The following is a 19,986-nucleotide window of genomic DNA, read 5'->3' as shown; positions in this document are numbered from 1 at the left end:
CTCGCAACACCAGCCCCCAGGCCGACGCCTGCCGCCTTTCCCAGCTCAGCCTCTAGAGGTCGCAGCCAGGCGGAAGCGGGTTGGACCATGATTGACCCCTGCGGCACGGCAGTCATCGTGACGTCAAGTCCGGTCCCGGCGGAAGTCCTCCCCCGGCGGACCGGGAAGTAGCTGAAGGCTGGGCGATGGCAGTTTTGGAAGTCCCGCTCGCAGACAGACCCGAAGCCGCGGTACCCCCGCGGTAGACCGGATCAGGGTGGCGGGCTCCGGGTCCCGAGGTGAAAAGCGTTGGGGGCTGAACGGCTACTTTCGAAGGGGACATGGGAACGCCGACGGCCCCTATTGCAGACCCTCCCTGACTTTGGGCTGTAAACTGCCTTTGCCGGGTCAGCCCCGGAAGCAGGTCCGCCTGATATCCTACCGTTCCTACAGGGAAAGGTGCAGGCGGGGATTTTTACCCCTTCACCACAACAGCAAGTCAGGCGGTAGCTCCGAACCCGGGGTTCAAGGGCGCTTATTCTTCCTAACGTCGTCTCCTTTCCACCGCCGCAGGGATGGAGGGGTGTAAGACATCCAGCAGCACCATGCAGGTGAGCTTCGTGTGTCAGCGCTGCAGCCAGCCTCTGAAACTGGACACGAGCTTCAAGATTCTGGACCGTGTCACCATCCAGGAGCTCACAGGTCAGCGAGGCCCTTGGAAAGAGGGTGATCAAGATCGTTCAAAGTGGGCAGCTTTGGAGATGAAGGTCTTAAGGACTATACATAGCCTGCCACAAACAAGCCTTGTGAGCCTCGGAAGTTGCTTCATCTCTCTGGTTCCTTGTTTTCTTATCGAGAACATGAAAGAGTTCTGACACTATGTGCTTCTGAGAGCTTTCTATAACAAGGAAAGGTCCTTAGTTTTCTGCTCCTGCTGTTCCAGAGTAAAGGATTATGTATATACAAAAATAAACGGCAATTGTGGAGGACTTGCCGTATACCGAGTGCATTACATGCATTACTTTTAACCTCTATGGAGTAGTTCAGTTTTACTCCCCTATGCGTAGGAGTAGTAAAAATTTATCATTTCATCCATGAGGAATTGAAGCTCAGTCAGGTTAAATGACTTACCCAGAAGCCAATAGCTGATAAGTAGAGGCAAGTAGAGGAAAATAGAGGAATAGAATCCCAAATCCCCAAGAAGTGAGATGAAGCTAGGAAAAAGGAAAAGATTGAATAAACAGTTAAAATAAGCTCATGGACCTAGAGTCACTCTGCTTGAATTTAACTTCTGGCTGTCATTTACTGGCAGAATGACTTTTTGCAAGTTACTTCACCCAGTTTTTAGTTTCTAAGCCCCAATTTTTTTATTTCCTATATCTGTAAAATGTAAAACAACCTCAAGATAGTTGTAAAGATCAAATATGACACAGACCATGAATACTTAAGAATATGCCAGGGAAAAATACTCAGCAAATATTAACAATTATTATCAATACCTGATTTCTCTTTTCTGAGGGGAATTAACTGTTTAATATGGGAAATTTTTAATATGGAAAATTTCAAACATACAATCAAGAGAATAGCACAGTAAACTCCCTTGTGTCCATCATTTAGCTTCAACAATAAGCTACATTCAACCATTCTTGTTTCCTCTATGCCTACATTCACCTCCCATATCCACTCAGGTATTTTGCTCTTTACCTCTTTTTTTTAAAGGTAAATTTTCATACATTGACAATTTTTAATTGTCAAGATTTTTTTTTTTTTTTCGCCTGTACCCCATGGCATGTGGGATCTTAGTTCCCCAGCCAGGGATGGAATCTCTGCCCCCTGCAGTGGAAACTCAGAGTCTTAACTACTGGATCCCCAGGGAAGTCCCTAATTGTCAAGATTTATATATTACATATCTTAGCTTTTTGGGGGGCCATGATGCACACTTTGTAGGATGTAGTATCCTGGTTCCCCAACAGGGATTGAACGTAGGCCCTCGGCAGTGAGAGTGTGGAGTCCTAACCACTGGACTGCCAGTGAATTACCCTTCATTGTATGTTTTGAAAAATGTATATACTCATGTAACTTAGATCTCCATTGCTATGTAGAGAGCTTTCATCTTCCTGGATCTTAGTTCCAGAAAAGGAAGTTTCATCTTCCTTTCATGTTCCCTCCCACTTATTCTGGGGGGAAAAGGATGTTAACTTTTGTTATGGAAAACATCCAAGTTTATAATGAACCTCTGTATACTCATCACCAAGCTTCAGCGATTATGCAGGCACATTTAACCATGTTTCACCTACAGCCCCAAATGATTCTGAAGCAAATAATATAAACATATTTACACCAATAATATAAACACATTTACACCATTATATCCCAAACATATAAACACCATTAATATTTTATTTAAGTATTTTTGAGAGGTAAGATGTCTCTTTAAAGACCTAATCATACCATTATACTGAAAAAACTTTAATAATTCCTTAATCTGATTTAATGAGTGTAAGAAGAAAACAGATCCTTTTTTTGGTAAATTCTACTCTGAGAAAAAGGTGGAGGATGTTTTGATTCTTATCCTTTCACACATGCTCCTGCTCTGAGAAGACTTTCTAAAAGATTCAATGTTTCCCTTGCTCTTAGCTCCATTACTTGCCACAGCCCAGCTGAAACCAGGAGAGACCCAGGAGGAAGAGGCTAACTCAGGAGAGGTATGAAAACACTGGAATGCAAAGTGGGTTTCTGCAGGGTCCTTGGTGCTCCTGGGGCCCCCAGATATGTGGAATCTCTGGTTAACAAGAGACATTCTGCATAATCAGGCCACTTTAGATCACTGAAGATACAGAAGTATACCTGAGGTCACAGGGTTGCTGAATGAGGCATCCATTCAAAAATGTGAAGAGAGACTCTGCTTTATTTGGAGTGGAATTATAAGCTATTTTAGGTGGGAGGTGGGATGATGACCTGTGTGTCCAGGTCTTACCTGGTTCATACCTGTTGTTGTAGTTCATTAGTAATATCCACTCCTCTCTAGTCTTAAAAGTATCTACGTTTAGAGATAGAATTGTGTGATTACACTAGGTAGAAAGGGTTGTCAGTGTTTGAGAACATGTCATTTTTTTTAAACTGTATTGAGTGATGATTTTCATTGTCAAAGATAAGACTTTGGTCACATACAAATTATATCAAAGTATGGAAAACAAAGAATCTACTTTGTTTTATGCCATGGCAGACTTCATTGCAGTCTGCTCTGGCTTTTCCCTTGTGCCATGATTTAGGGCAGGAGTCTCTAGCCTCCAGGATCTAATGCCTGATCATCTGAGGTGGAACTGATGTAAAAACAGTAAAAATAAAGTGTGCAATAAACATAATGCGCTTGAACTACCCCTCCCCCTGCCCTGGTCTATGGAAAAATTGTCTTCCATGAAACTGGTCCCTGGTGCCAAAAAGGTTGGGGACCCCTGAAGGGCATTCTCTCCCCTAGCCTGACTGGTAAGTGTTGAGAAAATGCAAATATAACAGAGTATAACATAGTTAAGAAATACTGTTTCCCACAAAAAAACCAAATGGGACTTGGGGTTTATTTGTACCAGGGGTCCTTTCTTAGTGCCTGTATCCAAGGATTGGCTAGAAAACACCCATTTCTTAAGTCTCTTGTTTCTCAAGTCTTGTGTTTATCAATCATGGGTAAAGCCAAATAGTTCTGAGGCCATTGGGAAAATAGACCCCACCTCAAAAGCTGCTAGAATTCTGATGACTTCTTATTTCCTTCCCAGGAGCCATTTATTGAAACTCGCCAGGATGGTGTCTCTCGCAGATTCATCCCCCCAGCCAGGTGCCTACTACTCCTCAGCCCCCTGTTCCTTGCCAAAGGCCAGTAGAATTTTAATTGAACCCAGAATTGTGATGGAGATGAATCATCACCTAGCCTTTCACTCTTCTAGAAAAGACACTGTCCCTTACACCTGGCCCATCACCTTCCAGTATTGATTTTTTCCTGTAGCCATTCACACAGTGGGAAGGAACAGTAGCTCTCATGATGAAGAATTAAGAAAAGTTGAGAGTGTGATTGACTAATGGAAGAGATGAGCTCTTGAAAAGTTTTAAGATAACAAATGTTGTATGTTCAGGTTCTTAGTTATTAATGCATGTAAGAAATGGTCTCTCCTGATTCTCCTTCCTTTTCTACTATAGACACACACATAGCCGTTTTTGATGCCCCCTCTCCCTCCTTAGTCCATCCAGGCCAACCTTCGTGCTGAGTGCCCCTGTGGAAGACCAGCATGGCCTTCCCTTGGGAGAGAGGTATCCTTGGGAGGTCAGTCGGGCTAGGAGTGGGTATGCGCCTTGAGGCCCCTCAGCTGGTGCTTGAGAGTCTCTGCCACCAGCACTGCATATAGGTGGAGGAGGCCTCTCTGCTCCCTCATGTGGCCCATGGGCGGGGGGCTGTCTGCAGGATGATGTCCACAGAAAGTGCCAACAGCTTCACTCTGATTGGGGAGGCATCTGATGGCGGCACCATGGAGAACCTCAGCCGAAGACTAAAGGCAAGTCTGCCTCATGCCAGTGTCTTTCAGTGGGCTGGCTGGTAGGGGGGTCTCCAGGCAGGTGACATGAGACAGGCCCTACCCTGACTCTCTTCTTCCAGGTCACTGGGGACCTTTTTGACATCATGTCAGGCCAGACAGATGTGGATCACCCCCTGTGTGAGGAATGCACAGACACTCTTCTAGACCAGCTGGACACTCAGCTCAACGTCACTGAAAATGAATGTCAGAACTACAAGTGAGTGCCTCCAGAGCCTGGTCCCAGGAACAGGGCTCTGAGTCTTGGGGTGCTCATTGCTCTGGGGCTGTACAGCCCTTACTCAAGAGCTGTGCTTCATGCAGGGAAATGGAATAACAGGTTCCCTCCCGTAAGCATTCCCTGCCTGTGTTCTTGGCAGACGCTGTTTGGAGATCTTAGAGCAAATGAATGAAGATGACAGTGAACAGCTTGGGTTAGAGCTAAAGGAGCTGGCATTAGAGGAGGAGAGGCTGATCCAAGAGCTGGAAGATGTGGAAAAGAACCGGAAGATAGTGGCGGAAAATCTGGAGAAGGTCCAGGCTGAGGCTGAGAGGTTGGATCAGGAGGAAGCTCAGTGAGTGATCACCCTGTTCTTCCATCTTCCTACCTCAAGGCTCCGGGAGGGGAAATGGCTCACAGCCGAATGTGTCTGGTTTGTAAACAGCAGTCGACTTTGAGCAGCATGTCTGCTCTAGACCCTGCATTTCCAGGCCCTGATTCTCGACGTTGGTTGGGAGGCTTATGTAGGAAGAGTCAGCATGATTTAGTGACAGAAGCATTGGTTTTGTCCAGTGCTTTTGGAGAGCCGAGAACCAGGCCTCTAGTGACAGCTCTGTCCTATAGGGAACATTTGGATGAGTCAGGCACTGAATCCCACATCCTCCTCTGGAAGGATAAGTGTGTTGGCCTACATTTATTCTCTTCCAGCTCAAAAATATCACTGGTGCTCTTTTTTAAAAATATTAATTTATTTGGCTGCGCCAGGTCTTAGTTTCAGCTTATGAGATCCTTGATCTTTGTTGCGGTATGTGGGATCTAGTTCCCTGACCAGGGATTGAACCTAGGCCCTCTGCATTGGGAGCTCGGAGTCTTAGCCACTGGACCTCCAGGGAAGTCCTTCATTGGTATTCTTGACCTGAGAGAACCCTCTGTCTAGTGGAGGAGACTGAAGGTGGGGGAGTGGAGGACTGAGAAAAAGTTAAATTTTTCATGAGGTAGTGTAACAAGTTCCATTAGAAATGATATACACTAACCATTTAAAGGACAATAGGCATGTAGAAGTGAAGTGATAGACAATCAGACCATTTCAGGGAAGAAACCACCATTGACTAATTCACCTTGTTTCTGGAAAAGACCAGGAGTCCAAGAAGTATCTGGTCCTGGTTTGGAAGCATCCTGTCCTCCTCCTCTTTTTTGCATATGAGCAGCTGGAATTTGGGACATTTCTGTCCCTCCCAGGCAAAACATCTAGGGCAACTATGTTCCTTTGTATGAGATCTATGCCAAATGTACAAGGTGCTGCAACTAGAAGTGACCATAATCACTAGAAGAAGTCTTTGAGAGGAGCGATGGGAGAGAAATTTTAGCCCCCAAACTAACAGCCTTTAATGACCACCTTATCTATTCACAGGTATCAAAGGGAATACAGTGAATTTAAAAGACAACAGCTGGAACTGGATGATGAGCTGAAGAGTGTAGAAAACCAGATGCGTTATGCCCAGATGCAGCTGGACAAGCTGAAGAAAACCAACGTCTTTAATGCAACCTTCCACATTTGGTAAGAAGGGCTGGAGGGTGAGGAGCATCTGGGAAGCACTGAATATCTGAATGTTAGCTGTTGACCACTAAGCCAAGGTGCCCACCTCCCATGAAATAGAAGTCCATGTCATTTTCATCCCATCTAGGCTTCTTCCATTTCTTGAGTTGGGATAGCCACAGTCAGGGGATTGAGATTCTAGAGCTTGGTAACTTCCATTCTTCCAAGGAGAGGGAAAGATTGGAGCCCTCCAGCCACAGGAAAATCTGAGCCTCTGCCTGGTGCTGATTTCTCATCCCCCTCTCCAGGAGTTATTTGTTTACTCATTTATTTGACATTTTATCCATTTCAGCTGGTATCTGTTGAGCATCTTCTATGTGGTCGACACTGCTCAGCACTGGGTGGGCAGCAGCAAGCAATATTCATTCTGCCTCCTGGTTGCTACAGTCTTGTGGGGGAGGGGGAGATGGCTGGGTAACAGGCATTTGCACCTCAGCGTGGTCCTGGTGAACCCAGGGTGCTGTGGGAACACATAAGGGCACTTCACCTGATTTGAGGAGGCTGCATGAACGTTTCCCCCAGAGGAAGTGGATGTTTAAGCTGAGACATGGAGTCTAAGTCTGCAGAGGAGGAGGGTTGTTCTCGGCAGAGAGAACATCCTGTGTAAAGAGGCAGAGGAAAGTGGAAGTGATAATCTCCCACTGAACCTTCTGGACTGAAAGGAGCTTATTGTGACTGGAGATGGAGTATAAAGCAGAGAAGGACAGGGTGTGAAACTGGAGCACTACCAATTCCTTAAGGATCTTAGAAGCCTCGTTAAGGGATTTGGACTTTATCCGAAAGGCAGTGGGAGCCACTGAAGCGCTTTGGGCAGGAAAGTGACACAGTACAGCTATATTTGTAAATGATGGCTTTACCTGCAATGTGAGAAATGACTTGGGGGAGAGGGCAAGGCTGTTGGTTAGGAAATTTGTCCGGGGGATTCTAAACACAAAGAGAGCCATGGTATTGAGTCTGAATAGAAGTGGACAGATTCAAGAGGTTTAGGAGGTAGAACCAGCAGAGCTTGGTGGTTTTGGGGAAAAGGGAGCTGAGAGAGAGCATTCAGGGATGACCCCCAGGTTTCTACTTTGATGTCTGAGCAGCAGGGAGAAAGATGATGACTCACGCTTTAGGCATGTATTTAAAGTACCAGGTAGGGCTTGGATATGTGAATATGAAGATAAGGAGAGAGATTTATGCCAGGTTTTAGGTGAGAACAGGAAATATCAGAATTCGCCAAGTTTTAAGTTCTCTCTGTATTTTTCCCTGCCCTTCTTCTGTAGGCATAGTGGACAGTTTGGTACAATCAATAACTTCAGACTGGGTCGGCTGCCCAGTGTTCCTGTGGAATGGAATGAGATTAATGCTGCTTGGGGCCAGACAGTGTTGCTGCTCCACGCCCTGGCCAATAAGATGGGTCTGAAATTTCAGAGGTAAAAAAGGTGGTCCTTTCTTGAGTGTGGTGTGTCTTTGATATAATCTGTGTATCCTACCTGTTACTTCTGTTGACTACGCAAGAGCCCTTGCTCCCAGCAAGCAGGGAGTATTCTGTCTATGGAGACTGTGTGCTTCTGGTTTTCTCCTCACCACAGGCCTTTTCCACTGATTGAGCAGTCCATGAACTGCATGACTATAGCAGTGGTCCTCAACTTCCTGTCTCCAGAACCTAAAAAATCTCCAGATTTCTGTTTCTAAATCTAAACCAGAACATACATTCATCCATAAAAGACCCTCAGATAATTATACAATAAATGTAGGGTTTTTTTTCCTTCTCTTTTTTAAAATACTTATTTGTGTTTGTTTATTTATTTAACTGCACCAGGTCTTAATTGCAGCCTGTGGGATTTAGTTCCTTGACCAGGGATCCAATCTGGTCCCCCTGCATTGGGAGCATGGAGTCTTAGCCACTGGACCACCAGGGAAGTCCCAAACAAAACTTTTTAAACATGGAGGCCCCATGGGGAGGTTAGAGAGAAGTGGAAATAATAAAAGAGGTCCTTGGGTAGCTTGGGCTTCCATGGTGGCTCAGACAGTAAAGAATCTGCCTGCAATGCAGGAGACCCAAGTTCAGTCCCTGGGTCGAGAAGATCTCCTAGAGAAGGAAGTGGCAGCCCACTCCAATATTCTTGCCTGGAGAATTCCATGGACAGAGGAGCCTGGTAGGTCCCAGTCCATGGAGTCGCAAAGAGTTGGACACAACTGAGTGACTAATACTTTCACTTTCTTTGGGTAGCTGAAGACCAAAAATCACTGGGTTATAACACCCTAGTAATCTCTTTAGGTAGAGTCCTGTATTCATCTCTGTCTGCATCTCCATTTTAGGTATCGACTTGTTCCCTATGGAAACCATTCATATCTGGAGTCTCTGACAGACAAATCTAAGGTACTCTAGGAAGTTCCATTTTTCACCTATAGTATAGAATTATTGTACCTCGTAACAAAATAGTTTACTTTTGATAATAGCATAATTTCATTCTTAGACTGAGATATCTTATGATGAGCCAGTGTCTTGTTCAGTGGCTTGTCCAGTTCAGGATTAGCTCTTTGGGGTCTGTTGAGAAAATTATACTTCTACAGTTTGTTGAGAAGGGATGTGGGCAGATCCAAGGAGAAGGTGTGTGCCAGGATGAGAAAGGCATCACCATGCACATGTTTAATACATTTCGGTGATGGTGAAACAGTTCTGGGTGCATGGTATTTGCCCAAGGTTACTGTTGCCAGTGGAATCCAGACAGAACCTGTTAGAGAGATGGATTGGATTGGGAGCAGCCTGTTGAAGCCAGTGTTTGGGCCACATGTACAGCTAGTTCTCTCTTCTCGGGCAGGAGCTGCCGTTGTACTGTTCAGGGGGGCTTCGGTTTTTCTGGGACAACAAGTTTGACCATGCAATGGTGGCTTTCCTGGACTGTGTGCAGCAGTTCAAAGAAGAAGTTGAGAAAGGCGAGACACGTTTTTGCCTTCCTTACAGGTCAGTATTCCCCAGTGCTGAATGAATCTAAAGTAGGACCAAAGTGAGCAGAATGGAAGGGACAGTAAGAATGGAAGCAAAACCAGTACACATGGTGGGAAAGCTGAAAACGGAGTAAAATCCCATGACGCTGATGGGCAGGATGGATCCAACACTGTAAGCAAGACAGTGTGACCACCTGATCCCTGGAAAAAATGCTGACTTCAATGGTGTGGGGGATTTTCTTGGTGCAAAGCTCAAGCCTGCTCTCCAATTTCAGGGAGGTTTTCCCTTATGCCCTTGGAAAGATACAGGAATGCTTCCTTTGATCAAATTTTGCAGGAGCCCAGAGATAGATGGGCACCTTACTTAAGAGAGTAAGGCTGAGCCGCTTCCATCACCCCAAAACAAAGCATTTCTTTTCTTCTGCCTCCCTTCCCTCCCCACGAGGGAGGGATGCCTAGGAAAACAGTGCAGAGTGCTGTCACCCTCACTTACCCTCTGCTCCAGGCTTCTCATCCATTTGGGTGTGTGTCCTGTCCCTGTACTCTGCAATGACAATGAGGCTCTTGTGACAGCCTTCTTGATTTTGGGCTTTCAAGCAAATCCAAAATACACTACCGTTGCTTGCCAAGAGTTCTTTAATAGATAAAATGACGTGAATGGTCCCTTGATCAAGTCCCTGCCTATTTGCCTGAACTGACTTAACTTGGATCTCAGTTACTAATGAGTTCTGCTGTGTTCACCTGCAGGATGGATGTGGAGAAAGGCAAAATTGAAGACACAGGAGGCAGTGGTGGTTCCTATTCCATCAAAACTCAGTTTAACTCGGAGGAACAGTGGACAAAAGCTCTCAAGTTCATGCTGACGAATCTTAAGTGGGGTCTTGCTTGGGTATCCTCACAGTTTTATAACAAATGACTTTCTTTTTTCCTTAGTTCGTTTGCCTTAAAGGCTTTCAATTTTGTTTTGTTTGCAGAAAAAGAAAGTGTTAAATTCGGGTACTATTAAACAGCATATGTTTACAATACCAAAAAAGAAAAAAAAATCCACAAAAGCCACTTTATTTTAAAATATCATATAACAGATAGTTTCCAGAACTACAACATGCCATGTATAGCATCTGGTCTTTGTCACAGTTTTGACTCTTAACCCCATGCCTTCCTTTCCCTTTGTCCCCTCAAAACAAATAATTTAAGTTTGCTTTTTTTTTTTTTTTTAACTGAGTTGAATTGAGATTGATGTGTTTTCACTGGAGTTTGTCTCTCTCAACTTCCTGCACTTAGAACATGAACTAGAAACTTTTGTCTCTCCACTGAGAGGACAAGAAGTGTGAGATGCACAGTTGGATAACATGAGAAAATGACACAAGCTTTGGTCACCATGTGATGTGATCAGAAGCTTGAAATTTAACACTTCTTACTTGGTTCTAGTACTGAATGCCTGCTCTACTCTGTGTTAAGAGATATGAAATGGTGTTTGATACTGTTTGAGACCTTGGTGGAGAGATTTAATTATTTGTAATAAAAGATCAACTGCAGTCTGATAACTGCCCAGAGGTGCACTGTTGGGTTTTTCTTTAACTAAAATAGAGTACTTTGTATTCTGGGAGAATTGAGTTCAAGTGCAGGTATGTGGAAAGTCTGTTGAAATATGTGTAGAGGTAGGTGTTAGTTTTTAAAAAGACTAATGGAAAAATAGACAGCTGTAGAGAAGGCCCTATTTGTGTAGCTCTCTGTAACAGAACAGAGATGTTAAACTAATTTTAAGGGGAAATAAAGTCAACATCCTTGATGTTCAGTCAGGGTCACCCATATGGTCTCAGTATTTGAGTCCCTGGTTAATACTAATTTCCATGTCTGAGGTTCTGTCTTAATAAAATGAATAAAATAAAAAGAATAAATATCTTGTTAAACAAAAATAAACTAATTTCACTGATCCTCTGTCTTCTCCCAGCTCTTTGACATTTTCAGTGTGATATGACAAAAGGGACATGGTTATTCATCTTAATTCTTTCTCTGATGCAGAAAAATAAGCGTGAAGTTGGATTACAAAAGACAACTCAGAAGATGCTTGGAACTTTTGTACCCTGAGTATGAAAGTAAACAAAGGGAGGGATGGGTGCAGTGACAGAAGGCTGTTTATATTTGGCAGATTCCGCCTGCCTCATGTGTTGAAGGAAGCGCAGACCTTGGAGGTCGGGCCACCAGGTGGGGAGGAACAGGCTGCTGTTGACCTGGAGTGCTGGCTCCCACGCTGTGAGTTAGGATTGCATAAGAGAACTCAGCAATGCTCTCCAAGGCAATGCCAGTGATGCTCTGCAAATGCCCCATGACCTTCAGAAATAGAGACAGATTTCTTATTACTACATAAACACGGTAGTGCACAAATAGACACATTGCTGGGGCTTTTCTCTCAAGCCAAATGTAAGTTTTTTCATTTCTCTGAACTTACACAGAGAATCCAGATCCCAGTGTTTGCCAGTGGCCATGTTAAGCTAGGATACCTTTGCCCTGATAGTGTTAGCATGGAAAGTTTCTGCTAGACATTTCCCTCTGCTGAGAAAAGTTTTGTAAAATATGAGAGGGATATTTGAGTCTTGACATTTTCTGTTTGGGAGGATACACTTAATGGGCTTTAACATGGTAGTGGATTATCATAATGGGAAGCGAACAAGCTGAAATTGAGCCTTCATTTCCAATTTCACAAGGGGGGAAGTGGAGAACATTTTTCAGTCCTATCCTAGTTTTCTCTCCCAAGTCCTGCTTATTCATCCTAATCCTAGGTCTTGGCAGTTACCTTTTATAGCTTGTCTGTTTTCCCTTAACTAATGGGAGAATGCTTTCTATTAAATGAATTCTGACCATGCTGGTCCTGCTCAGTGATGCATACCTGGCTCCAGCACTCATGGTTTTGGATGAAAGCACTTGCTGCAATGATTCCTACTGCCAACAGCATGAAGTCTTCCTTCACTGAAACAAACTTTTCCCTGAGTGATTAAAACCACATTAATTTTGGAGCTAGAGTGACACTCGATCTTCCAAATCCTAGGGCTACAGGACTTCAACTCTGAGTTGATCATGGGAAATTTTATACATGGAAAGAAATGGTCAAGTAATATCTAATTGATTCCCTCTTCCAACTTCCCCCAACTCAACTGAGATAAAAACATGAGCCTTCTGGCTGAATGGTTTATGGACCTTTTGTTGTTCCATCTGTCTCCCTACCAAATGTAACTGTGAGGCTTTTTAGCAGCCTGACTTTACAGTAATCAAACACTTTGTCCAAGTTGCAACCCTGTGACTGGCTTTTTTTCCTAGGTGACTATAAAAGCAGTTCAGTAATCTGAAATTATAAGCAGCTATAAAAGAATTAGGAATGAAAGTATGTTAATTACTTGAAGTCATTTAAATTTAAAAGTAAAAGCCTCTAGGGTTTTGCTGATTGGACTCAGTCATCCATCCAAACAACATATTAGATGTAGATTAGAACAAGGTAACCCGTGCAGGTTATCTGTGGCCTAGGTGCCTTGCTAGGTAAATTCCATTTCCCAGGTTCTCGTGATATGTTACTGACTCCCTGTTTCTGGAAGGAGCCTACAGTAAAGGAGTTGCCTTACCCTTGCAGCTGACTGGGTGTGGAGTTCTCAATTGAAGCCCTCAGCAGGCTTTCATATACAGGTTCATGCAGAAGATAGACTAGGTCAAGTAGAATCAGGCAGGTTGCATGCAGCTGTGTGGCTGGGACCAAACAGCCATTGTATCCTAGATGGAGTATGCGCATGGTAAAGAGCATTATGTGTGTCTGATTGTAATCACAGTTGTCATGCGAAACAAAGCTTCGGAGCTGCTAGTGTGCTTCCTGGTTGCTAAGTTCTACTATAAGAAACCTCTAGCTGGAGGTCGATTTTAAAGGACAAAGGGAGAAGTAGAGAAAACTTCATCTACGAGATACATATATAATTGGAACCTATTTGCTTGTTCCCCTCTTATCTCATGCCTCTATAAAATCAACTCTTTGATCTTACAATAAGAGAGTGGCTAATGAGTCCAAATAGAATCCAGGTGCGGAGACTGGTGTTTCTTTCCCTGACAAGTACTAGAGGAAACTACTGAAAACTGCTGTTCCTCACTGGCAGGTTCTGCCCACTGCCCCCAAACCCTTTAACACATTCCTTTTTTTATCTTTTTTTTTTTTTTTTTTGGCCACCCGTGAGGCATGCAGGATCTTACTTCCCTGACCAGGGATCTAACCTGTGCCACCTGCAGTGGAGGCGTGAGTCCTAACCACTGGACCACCAGGGATGTCCCCCTAGGAACTTCTATGGAAGTTCTGCCTTCTTATGGAAGACTCCAACTCACATGCCCAACACAGTTATGTACCTAAAACCTCCAGGAGCATCTCCACATATGCCAGGGGAGTAGGCAGATTGATTTGGAAGTTCAGGGACTTCAAAACATCAAGCTCTGATTCCAGCAGTTCTTCTTTAGTGTGAAGATACCCTAGAGTCCGGAGAAAATTCAGGACTGTAACGTTGCTGATTATCTGAGCAAACAAAACCAAAAGATAGTGAAAGGGAGAGCAGGTCGTCAGAATAGAGGTCATACATCTTGGCATAGTAAACAAAGCCCTTCACAATCCAGTCCTTGCCTTTATCTCAGCTTCTTCTTGGTAATTCCCCCTTATACTCTACTGCTGCTGCTACTGCTAAGTCACTTCAGTCGTGTCCAACTCTGTGCGACCCCATAGACGGCAGCCCACCAGGCTCCCCCGTCCCTGGGATTCTCCAGGCAAGAACACTGGAGTGGGTTGCCATTTCCTTCTCTAATGCATGAAAGTGAAAAGTGAAAGTGAAGTCGCTCAGTCGTGTCTGACCCTCAGCGACCCCATGGACTGCAGCCTTCCAGGCTCCTCCATCCATGGGATTTTCCAGGCAAGAGTACTGGAGTGGGGTGCCATTGCCTTCTTCATTATACTTTACACTTACACAGAATTACTTGCATTCCCAAACCCACAGGCTCTCCAGGTGTCTACACGTTTCCCATGTCTGCATCTCCCTCTGCCCTGCCCTCCAACCCCCCACCCCGCACACACCTCCCTTAACTGCTCTCCTTACCTATTTCTCCTCTCCCCTTAGGATCCATCCATTCCCCAGCCCTCCCCTTCAAGAAGTCACTTTATTGGTTAAAGTGATATACCAAAAATCTTACAGCTAACATCATTTGTAATGGTGAGAAATTGAATGCTTTCTCCCTAAGATTGTGAAAAAGCAAAGATGTCTGCCCTCACCATTTGTATTCAACTTAAACTAGAGCATACAGGCAGTGAAACATTCCTGGATAACAATTAAAAGAGTAATGCATTACTGTAAGTTAATAGCAGGAAATAATTATTATTAAAATTTTTTAATTAATCTCAAAGAGAGGCAGAACTGAGAAACACCTCTAGATGGGAGTGGAGATAGTGCTTAACAACAGGTGGAATATACTGAATAAATGTTCTGCTGTTTGTTTAAAAAAAAAGTAATTTTCTCTAAATACACTTCCTTGTCTCTACAAGGCTGATTAGGTACATTCACAGCCCTCTGTATTCACACTAATCAGAATACTTTCCCACATTTGTTTGTCTTCTCCCATTAGATAATAAATTCCTTGAGAGCATAGACAATATTTTTACTCTTGTAGCTATGGCACCATAGAAGACAATAAATATTTGTTGAATAAATGATACTTTATTATACAAGCATCACATAGTGATATGGAAACATTTTGTCCTTTATAAATGCAGTAGTTTTTTTGCCTTTAATACTACTAGGTAGGTTAGCAATTCAGGCACCTTATGTAAACTGTCCTTGAGTCCAAGGGGAGGAAAGGTGACCTGTATGAATGATGGCATCTGTCCAGCAATTATACTTTGGGAACAGAACTTCAGGTTAATAATTGCAGTGTGACTGTGTGTGTGTGTGTGTGTGTGTGTGTGTGTGTGTGTGTAGGAGGTCTGTGTGACTGTGTGTGTGTAGGAGGTCTGTGTGACTGTGTGTATGTGTGTGTGTGTAGGAAGCCTGTGTGACTCTGCGTGTGTGTGTAGGAGGTCTGTGTGACTGTGTGTGTGTGTAGGAGGTCTGTGTGACCGTGTGTGTGTGTGTAGGAGGTCTGCTTAGGAAGCATGATTATACTCTGGAATTTCCGCATGAGTAGTATCACCTAGACCTAGGAGTGGGTTTCTCAAAGCTACCTTTGGATGAGCTGGTTTCTCTCTAACACTTAGGTGCCCATGAGCCACCCTAGCTCCTTACTTTGTAGTGGAAGGAAAGTTTGCTCGCCAGCTGAACACATGACACAAGACGCAGGATAAACTTGTTGAAAAGCTGCTCTTTCAGAGCCCTCCAATTCTGAGGCTCTGTCTTCCCTCTCAGCTGAATTGTAGCTTGCCTGCAGATGTTCTCTGCCTGCTTAACCATAAACCTGTAAAGAAGGGAAAAAGGAGAGAAATCAATCCACACACACTGAGACTAAATGGAGTTTGTGCTTCAAACTATGCTACATCTTATCCTAATATCCAATTGCTGGCTAAAAAAATTTACATTTGTGAACTTCCCTGGTGGCACAGTGGATAAGAATCAGCCTGCCAATGCAGGGAATGTAGGTTCGATCCCTGATCCAGGAAGATTCTACATGCCATGAAGCAACTTAGCCCATGAGCTGCAACTACCGAAGCCCATGGGCCTAGATTCTGTGCCCTGCAACAAGAGAAGCCACCTCAATGAGAAGTCCTTGCACCAGAATGAAGAGTAGCCCCAGCTTGCCACAACTACAAAAAGTCTGCACAAAGCAACAAAGTTCCAGAACAGCCAAAAATAAATGTTTTTAAAAATACAAAACTTTAAAAAAAAATTACATTTGCAAGTAAAAGAGGGTACAAACCTGGCTTCACAGTAAGAAGCAACTAGTATTTTTTTTAAGATATGGGTACATTAGCCATCCTGTGAGTTACTCTCACAAAAGCCTTATGCTCAGGGCTTTACCTTTCAAGGATTTCTACAGCCTGGTAGCTCACGGATTTCTCCAGACACCATTGTTCAGACAGGAGAAAAACAAACTCTGCCAAAACAGTAAAGAAGAGCCTGATTCACAAGGTGCAACCAAAACGACCCTGGGAACTCTTGGCCTTGTATAAAGGCCATGATGGGGCTCAGGGAAGAGGGTCAGGAAGTGTGAAAGATGAGACTGAAACAATCCAAGCGGAGCCTGGTTCCCTTTGCTGCCAATAGGCAGATGAGAAGCATGAAAAGGAGGCTGACTGAGTGCAAAAACAAAGGCTTACTAAGCCCCCTCAGGGCCCCTTGAGCCTTCCTGTGGGTCTCAACTGATGAAAGGCTTGGCCAGCTACACACAAACAAACCAGCTGGTCTACTTGGCCTTTACACCATGCTGGGAACCTCCGGCTTCAAGAGAGATTCTTGGATGGATAAAAACCCTAACTCCTATATTCTGTTTTCAGTGGAATGTTGACAGGAACAAAAAGGTCCCTCCTGGAGCTTCGATATTCTTTATAACACTGTTTGTTTAGTAACCACCCTCTGGAGAACTCCCATTGCTTTACAAACACAATTCACCTTACAGCTGGACACCACCTCTCCACCACCAGTTTGTTGGGTAAATCTTTGGTGGCTGAGCCTCCTCCAGGAGCAAGTTTGTTACTGTGAAGTGGCTTGTTTGGAAGAATCATCCCTTAAATCAGGGAACAAGGTCCAGCTTGGGTGGGGGCAAGTCATTGGGAAGGTGGGAAGGGTAAGATACCTTGGCAAGATTTTAGGCTGCCTGTGTTTCTCTTTGAAAGAACAGCCCCAGATAGAATTCTATTTAGTTAGCAATATCATTAGAGGGTGGAAACAAGGATAAATGTTAGCTCTTAAAGGTCTGCAGAACTAGGAACTGTGAGCATTAATCAACAAAGAATTACAAATAGTCAAATTTCCATATATCTTCAGAGAAAATCTAACTTAAAGGAAAAAAATTATAAAATTAAGCATAAAAGTTTAACAATTGACTTGACACAGGTTACACATAGATATATGTACAAAACTTCATCATGACAGAGGCTAAAGCTCTGCTAACAGTGTCCAACGAAGAGGATAATTAGTTTAAGCAATTAAGCAAAGTATCCTAGAACTCCTAATTGTGTCATTAGCCAGTCATTTTATTTGCTGGAGCCTAGATTTCATTTCTTTATTTTCATGGGGAGGGGTGTGTTTATAGTTGTTTTATTTTTTATTTGAATTATTAACTATTAATATCTGGGCAATTGTTTCTGTTAATATTTTCCATTTTAACTTGCCAAGAAAACAGTGTGGGTTCGGTGGAATGGATGAGGGTTATACCTCTCTCCTGCTGCTGGCTCCATCTCCTGTACTTATTATACAAACATACTCAAATCTATTAACTAAAAGACCCTCCCCTTCCAATCTCTTAAACTAGGGCTCTATCTCTGTAGCCTCTATCACTGTGAAAACTCTCGCAAGCCTAGCTTATACCTGCTGCTACCCCTTAATCACTCAGTCCCTCATATTCTGCAATTTGGCTTCTACTTTTTACAATTTGCTGAAATGATTGTCTCAGGGGTCAGAAAATACATCCAAATTGTTAAATATCATGGTCCTTTTGCAATCCTCATCCCTGTTGTTCACATCTCTGAAGCATCTGAAACTGCTGACCATCATCCTTCATGAAACTTTCCTCTTGCTTCCAAGGGTCTCTTGGTTCTGTTCCTATCTCCCCAACCATTCCATTTATTTTCTTCATGACTCTTCTTCCCTCTCCACTTTCCTGAACACAAAATGTCTCCCAAGAAACTGTACTAGATTCCGCTTCTAAGAGCTCATCCTCTGCCAGTTTCAGCAGTATCACTAATGGAGATAACTCCCAAACCCTTATCTTTACTTGACCTCTCTTCCAATTTAAATTTTTAAACAACCTGCCAGAAACCTTCTTCCAGATGTTCCACAAGCATCTGAAACTCAGTAGATCTCAAACCAAAACTATTTTATTTCCCAGACAAGTCACGTTTCCTTTTTGTTTTTTCTTTTTCTGTATGTGTGTTTCTCTTAATGGCACCACCGTATGTCTAGGCTCAACCCTTTGACATAGTCATCTTCCCCTTTTTCATTTCTTAAATTCATCCATTGCAGAGCCCTAGATTTTACCTCTGAAATGTTTTTAATCTATCCTGTCTTGTCATTTCTTCTGTCTTATTACCTAAAAAATAACAACTGACAAAGACTCCACTGGACAACCTACCCCCTACCGCTCTCTACTCTGATCCATCCTTTACATCACAGCCAAAATAATTCTTTCTAAGGCAAAGGTTACAGTTACAGAACTCCCATATGCGGGGGGTGGGGTGGGGTGGGGGAACCTTTAATGCCTTCTTGTTTTCCTATTATGTCGCATATAAACTCCTCACTTTGGCATTCAAAATTCCCCGTGGAATGTCTCCAAACCACCTTTCTGGTCTGAATTTCAACTACTCTTCCACATGCTCTGGCCAACCTGGATGACATGGTACCCACATTCACTCAAAGTGTCCCTATTTCATTGTTTGACTCATGTTATTCCGTTTTAGTAGAAACATGGTCCTAGGAGTTGCCATGGTCTAGTGGTTAGGATTTGGCGCTTCCACTATTAAGGCCTGGGGTCAATCCCTGGTTGGGGAACTCCCACAAGCTGCCCAGCACAGCCGGAAAAAAGAAAGAAACATCACCTTCACCAACCAAAATGTCATCCTTCAGGGTCTACCTTAAATACCATGATGCTTGGAGGACTCCTTAATTCATCCTACTCCCACCTCACTCCATCTTTCCTCTCAGTCTCCATAAAAGCTTGTTTTATGTGGTATGACACTTATCTAACCATACTTGTACCTAGTCATTTGCAGATTTGTCCTAATAGTCTCCAAAGATTATATACATGATTTAAAAGTTGGGACTAGACCTCTTTTTCATCTTTCTATCCCAGGAGGCAAGGAGAGTAAGTAGTCTATACATGTTAAATCAAGGGTGGGGGGCTGGTGAGTCTGGCTCATCACTGTACCCCCACGCCTGGCATATAGTAGGTACTAACGAAACTTTAAGGAATAACGCATAATGAATCTCAAGATGGGTGCCTCAAAGACAAGTGCCCGGGTCTCCCATAAGACCAGCCCCCCGGCCTGCATCCCCACCCACGATCCGGGTCTCCCTGAAGCTGCCCATCCGGCCCGCAGCCTCCTGCACGGCTTGCTCATTCTGCTGGGCCAAGTGGAGCAGAGTGTCTTCAATGGTCTCTGTGGCAACAGCTCCAAACCGAAAGTCACTGAGAGAGGATAATCTTGGCCTTTCAGGTCGGTCCATCTTCAGAACCCTATTTGGGCACCCGGACGGCTCATAAACCGATCCCTTTAACTTCTCTTCAGTCTTCTGCCACCCCTTGGATGCTTCGTCGCCTTCCCTGCCCTCGTCCTCGCCTCAAATCTGAGGAAAACCCAATTCCTAACACAGCCTCGAGCCTTCCACAGCCTTTTCCCGCCCCAACGGCCGCGGGCCCTCAGCCAATCGGAAAGCACGGCCTATTCCCTCCTGCCCCGCCCTTTCCCTTTAGCCGCGAGCCGTACTCTGTGAACAGAAAGGCGGACTACAGCTCCCAGGAGTCCCTTCAGAGGCCGAGGA

General features: G+C 44.0%; 2 protein-coding genes across 4 annotated transcripts; one reads left to right on the top strand and one right to left on the bottom strand.

Moving 5' to 3' along the window:
* The first annotated feature begins 130 nt into the window (after positions 1 to 130).
* On the top strand, positions 131 to 11,222 carry BECN1 (beclin 1). 2 transcript variants are annotated; one of them, XM_061391909.1, is made up of 13 exons: positions 133 to 278; positions 553 to 681; positions 2,617 to 2,684; positions 3,750 to 3,808; positions 4,210 to 4,278; positions 4,430 to 4,520; positions 4,622 to 4,758; positions 4,919 to 5,113; positions 6,170 to 6,316; positions 7,621 to 7,770; positions 8,660 to 8,720; positions 9,163 to 9,305; positions 10,037 to 11,222. In XM_061391909.1, the coding sequence occupies exons 2-13, from the start codon at positions 555 to 557 to the stop codon at positions 10,203 to 10,205; spliced, it is 1,416 nt and encodes a 471-aa protein (XP_061247893.1). In that variant the 5' UTR covers positions 133 to 278; positions 553 to 554; the 3' UTR covers positions 10,206 to 11,222. The 2 variants fall into 2 exon arrangements, with proteins under 2 accessions (XP_061247894.1, XP_061247893.1); XM_061391910.1 differs by lacking the exon at positions 4,210 to 4,278 and having other exon boundaries at positions 131 to 278.
* CNTD1 (cyclin N-terminal domain containing 1) lies at positions 10,484 to 19,924 on the bottom strand. 2 transcript variants are annotated; one of them, XM_061391911.1, is made up of 7 exons: positions 19,503 to 19,924; positions 16,309 to 16,384; positions 15,580 to 15,748; positions 13,667 to 13,829; positions 12,904 to 13,048; positions 12,177 to 12,273; positions 10,484 to 11,620 (listed from the first exon to the last, which is right to left on the bottom strand). In XM_061391911.1, the coding sequence occupies exons 1-7, from the start codon at positions 19,669 to 19,671 to the stop codon at positions 11,426 to 11,428; spliced, it is 1,014 nt and encodes a 337-aa protein (XP_061247895.1). In that variant the 5' UTR covers positions 19,672 to 19,924; the 3' UTR covers positions 10,484 to 11,425. The 2 variants fall into 2 exon arrangements, with proteins under 2 accessions (XP_061247895.1, XP_061247896.1); XM_061391912.1 differs by lacking the exon at positions 16,309 to 16,384 and having other exon boundaries at positions 19,503 to 19,589.
* Between the last annotated feature and the right edge of the window lie 62 nt (positions 19,925 to 19,986).

The sequence above is a fragment of the Bos javanicus genome, chromosome 19, assembly GCF_032452875.1.
Source record: "Bos javanicus breed banteng chromosome 19, ARS-OSU_banteng_1.0, whole genome shotgun sequence".
Classification (NCBI taxonomy): domain Eukaryota; kingdom Metazoa; phylum Chordata; class Mammalia; order Artiodactyla; family Bovidae; genus Bos; species Bos javanicus.
The sequence above is the reverse complement of the archived record's forward strand: the minus strand, read 5'-3'. Positions and strand labels throughout refer to the sequence as shown.

Bases quoted from the DNA above. Each gene is read 5' to 3' on its own strand.
- CNTD1 (XM_061391911.1), bottom strand. From the start codon at position 19,671: ATGGACCGACCTGAAAGGCCAAGATTATCCTCTCTCAGTGACTTTCGG. The intron at 13,049-13,666 runs GTACATAACTGT...TACTCCATCTAG, and splicing joins GATGCTCCTGGAGGTTTTAG to GATACAATGGCTGTTTGGTC. The intron at 12,274-12,903 runs GTAAGGCAACTC...TTAATCACTCAG, and splicing joins ACACCCAGTCAGCTGCAAGG to GGAAAAGTTTGTTTCAGTGA.
- BECN1 (XM_061391909.1), top strand. From the start codon at position 555: ATGGAGGGGTGTAAGACATCCAGCAGCACCATGCAGGTGAGCTTCGTG. The intron at 2,685-3,749 runs GTATGAAAACAC...TTTCCTTCCCAG, and splicing joins AAGAGGCTAACTCAGGAGAG to GAGCCATTTATTGAAACTCG. The intron at 8,721-9,162 runs GTACTCTAGGAA...CTTCTCGGGCAG, and splicing joins CTCTGACAGACAAATCTAAG to GAGCTGCCGTTGTACTGTTC.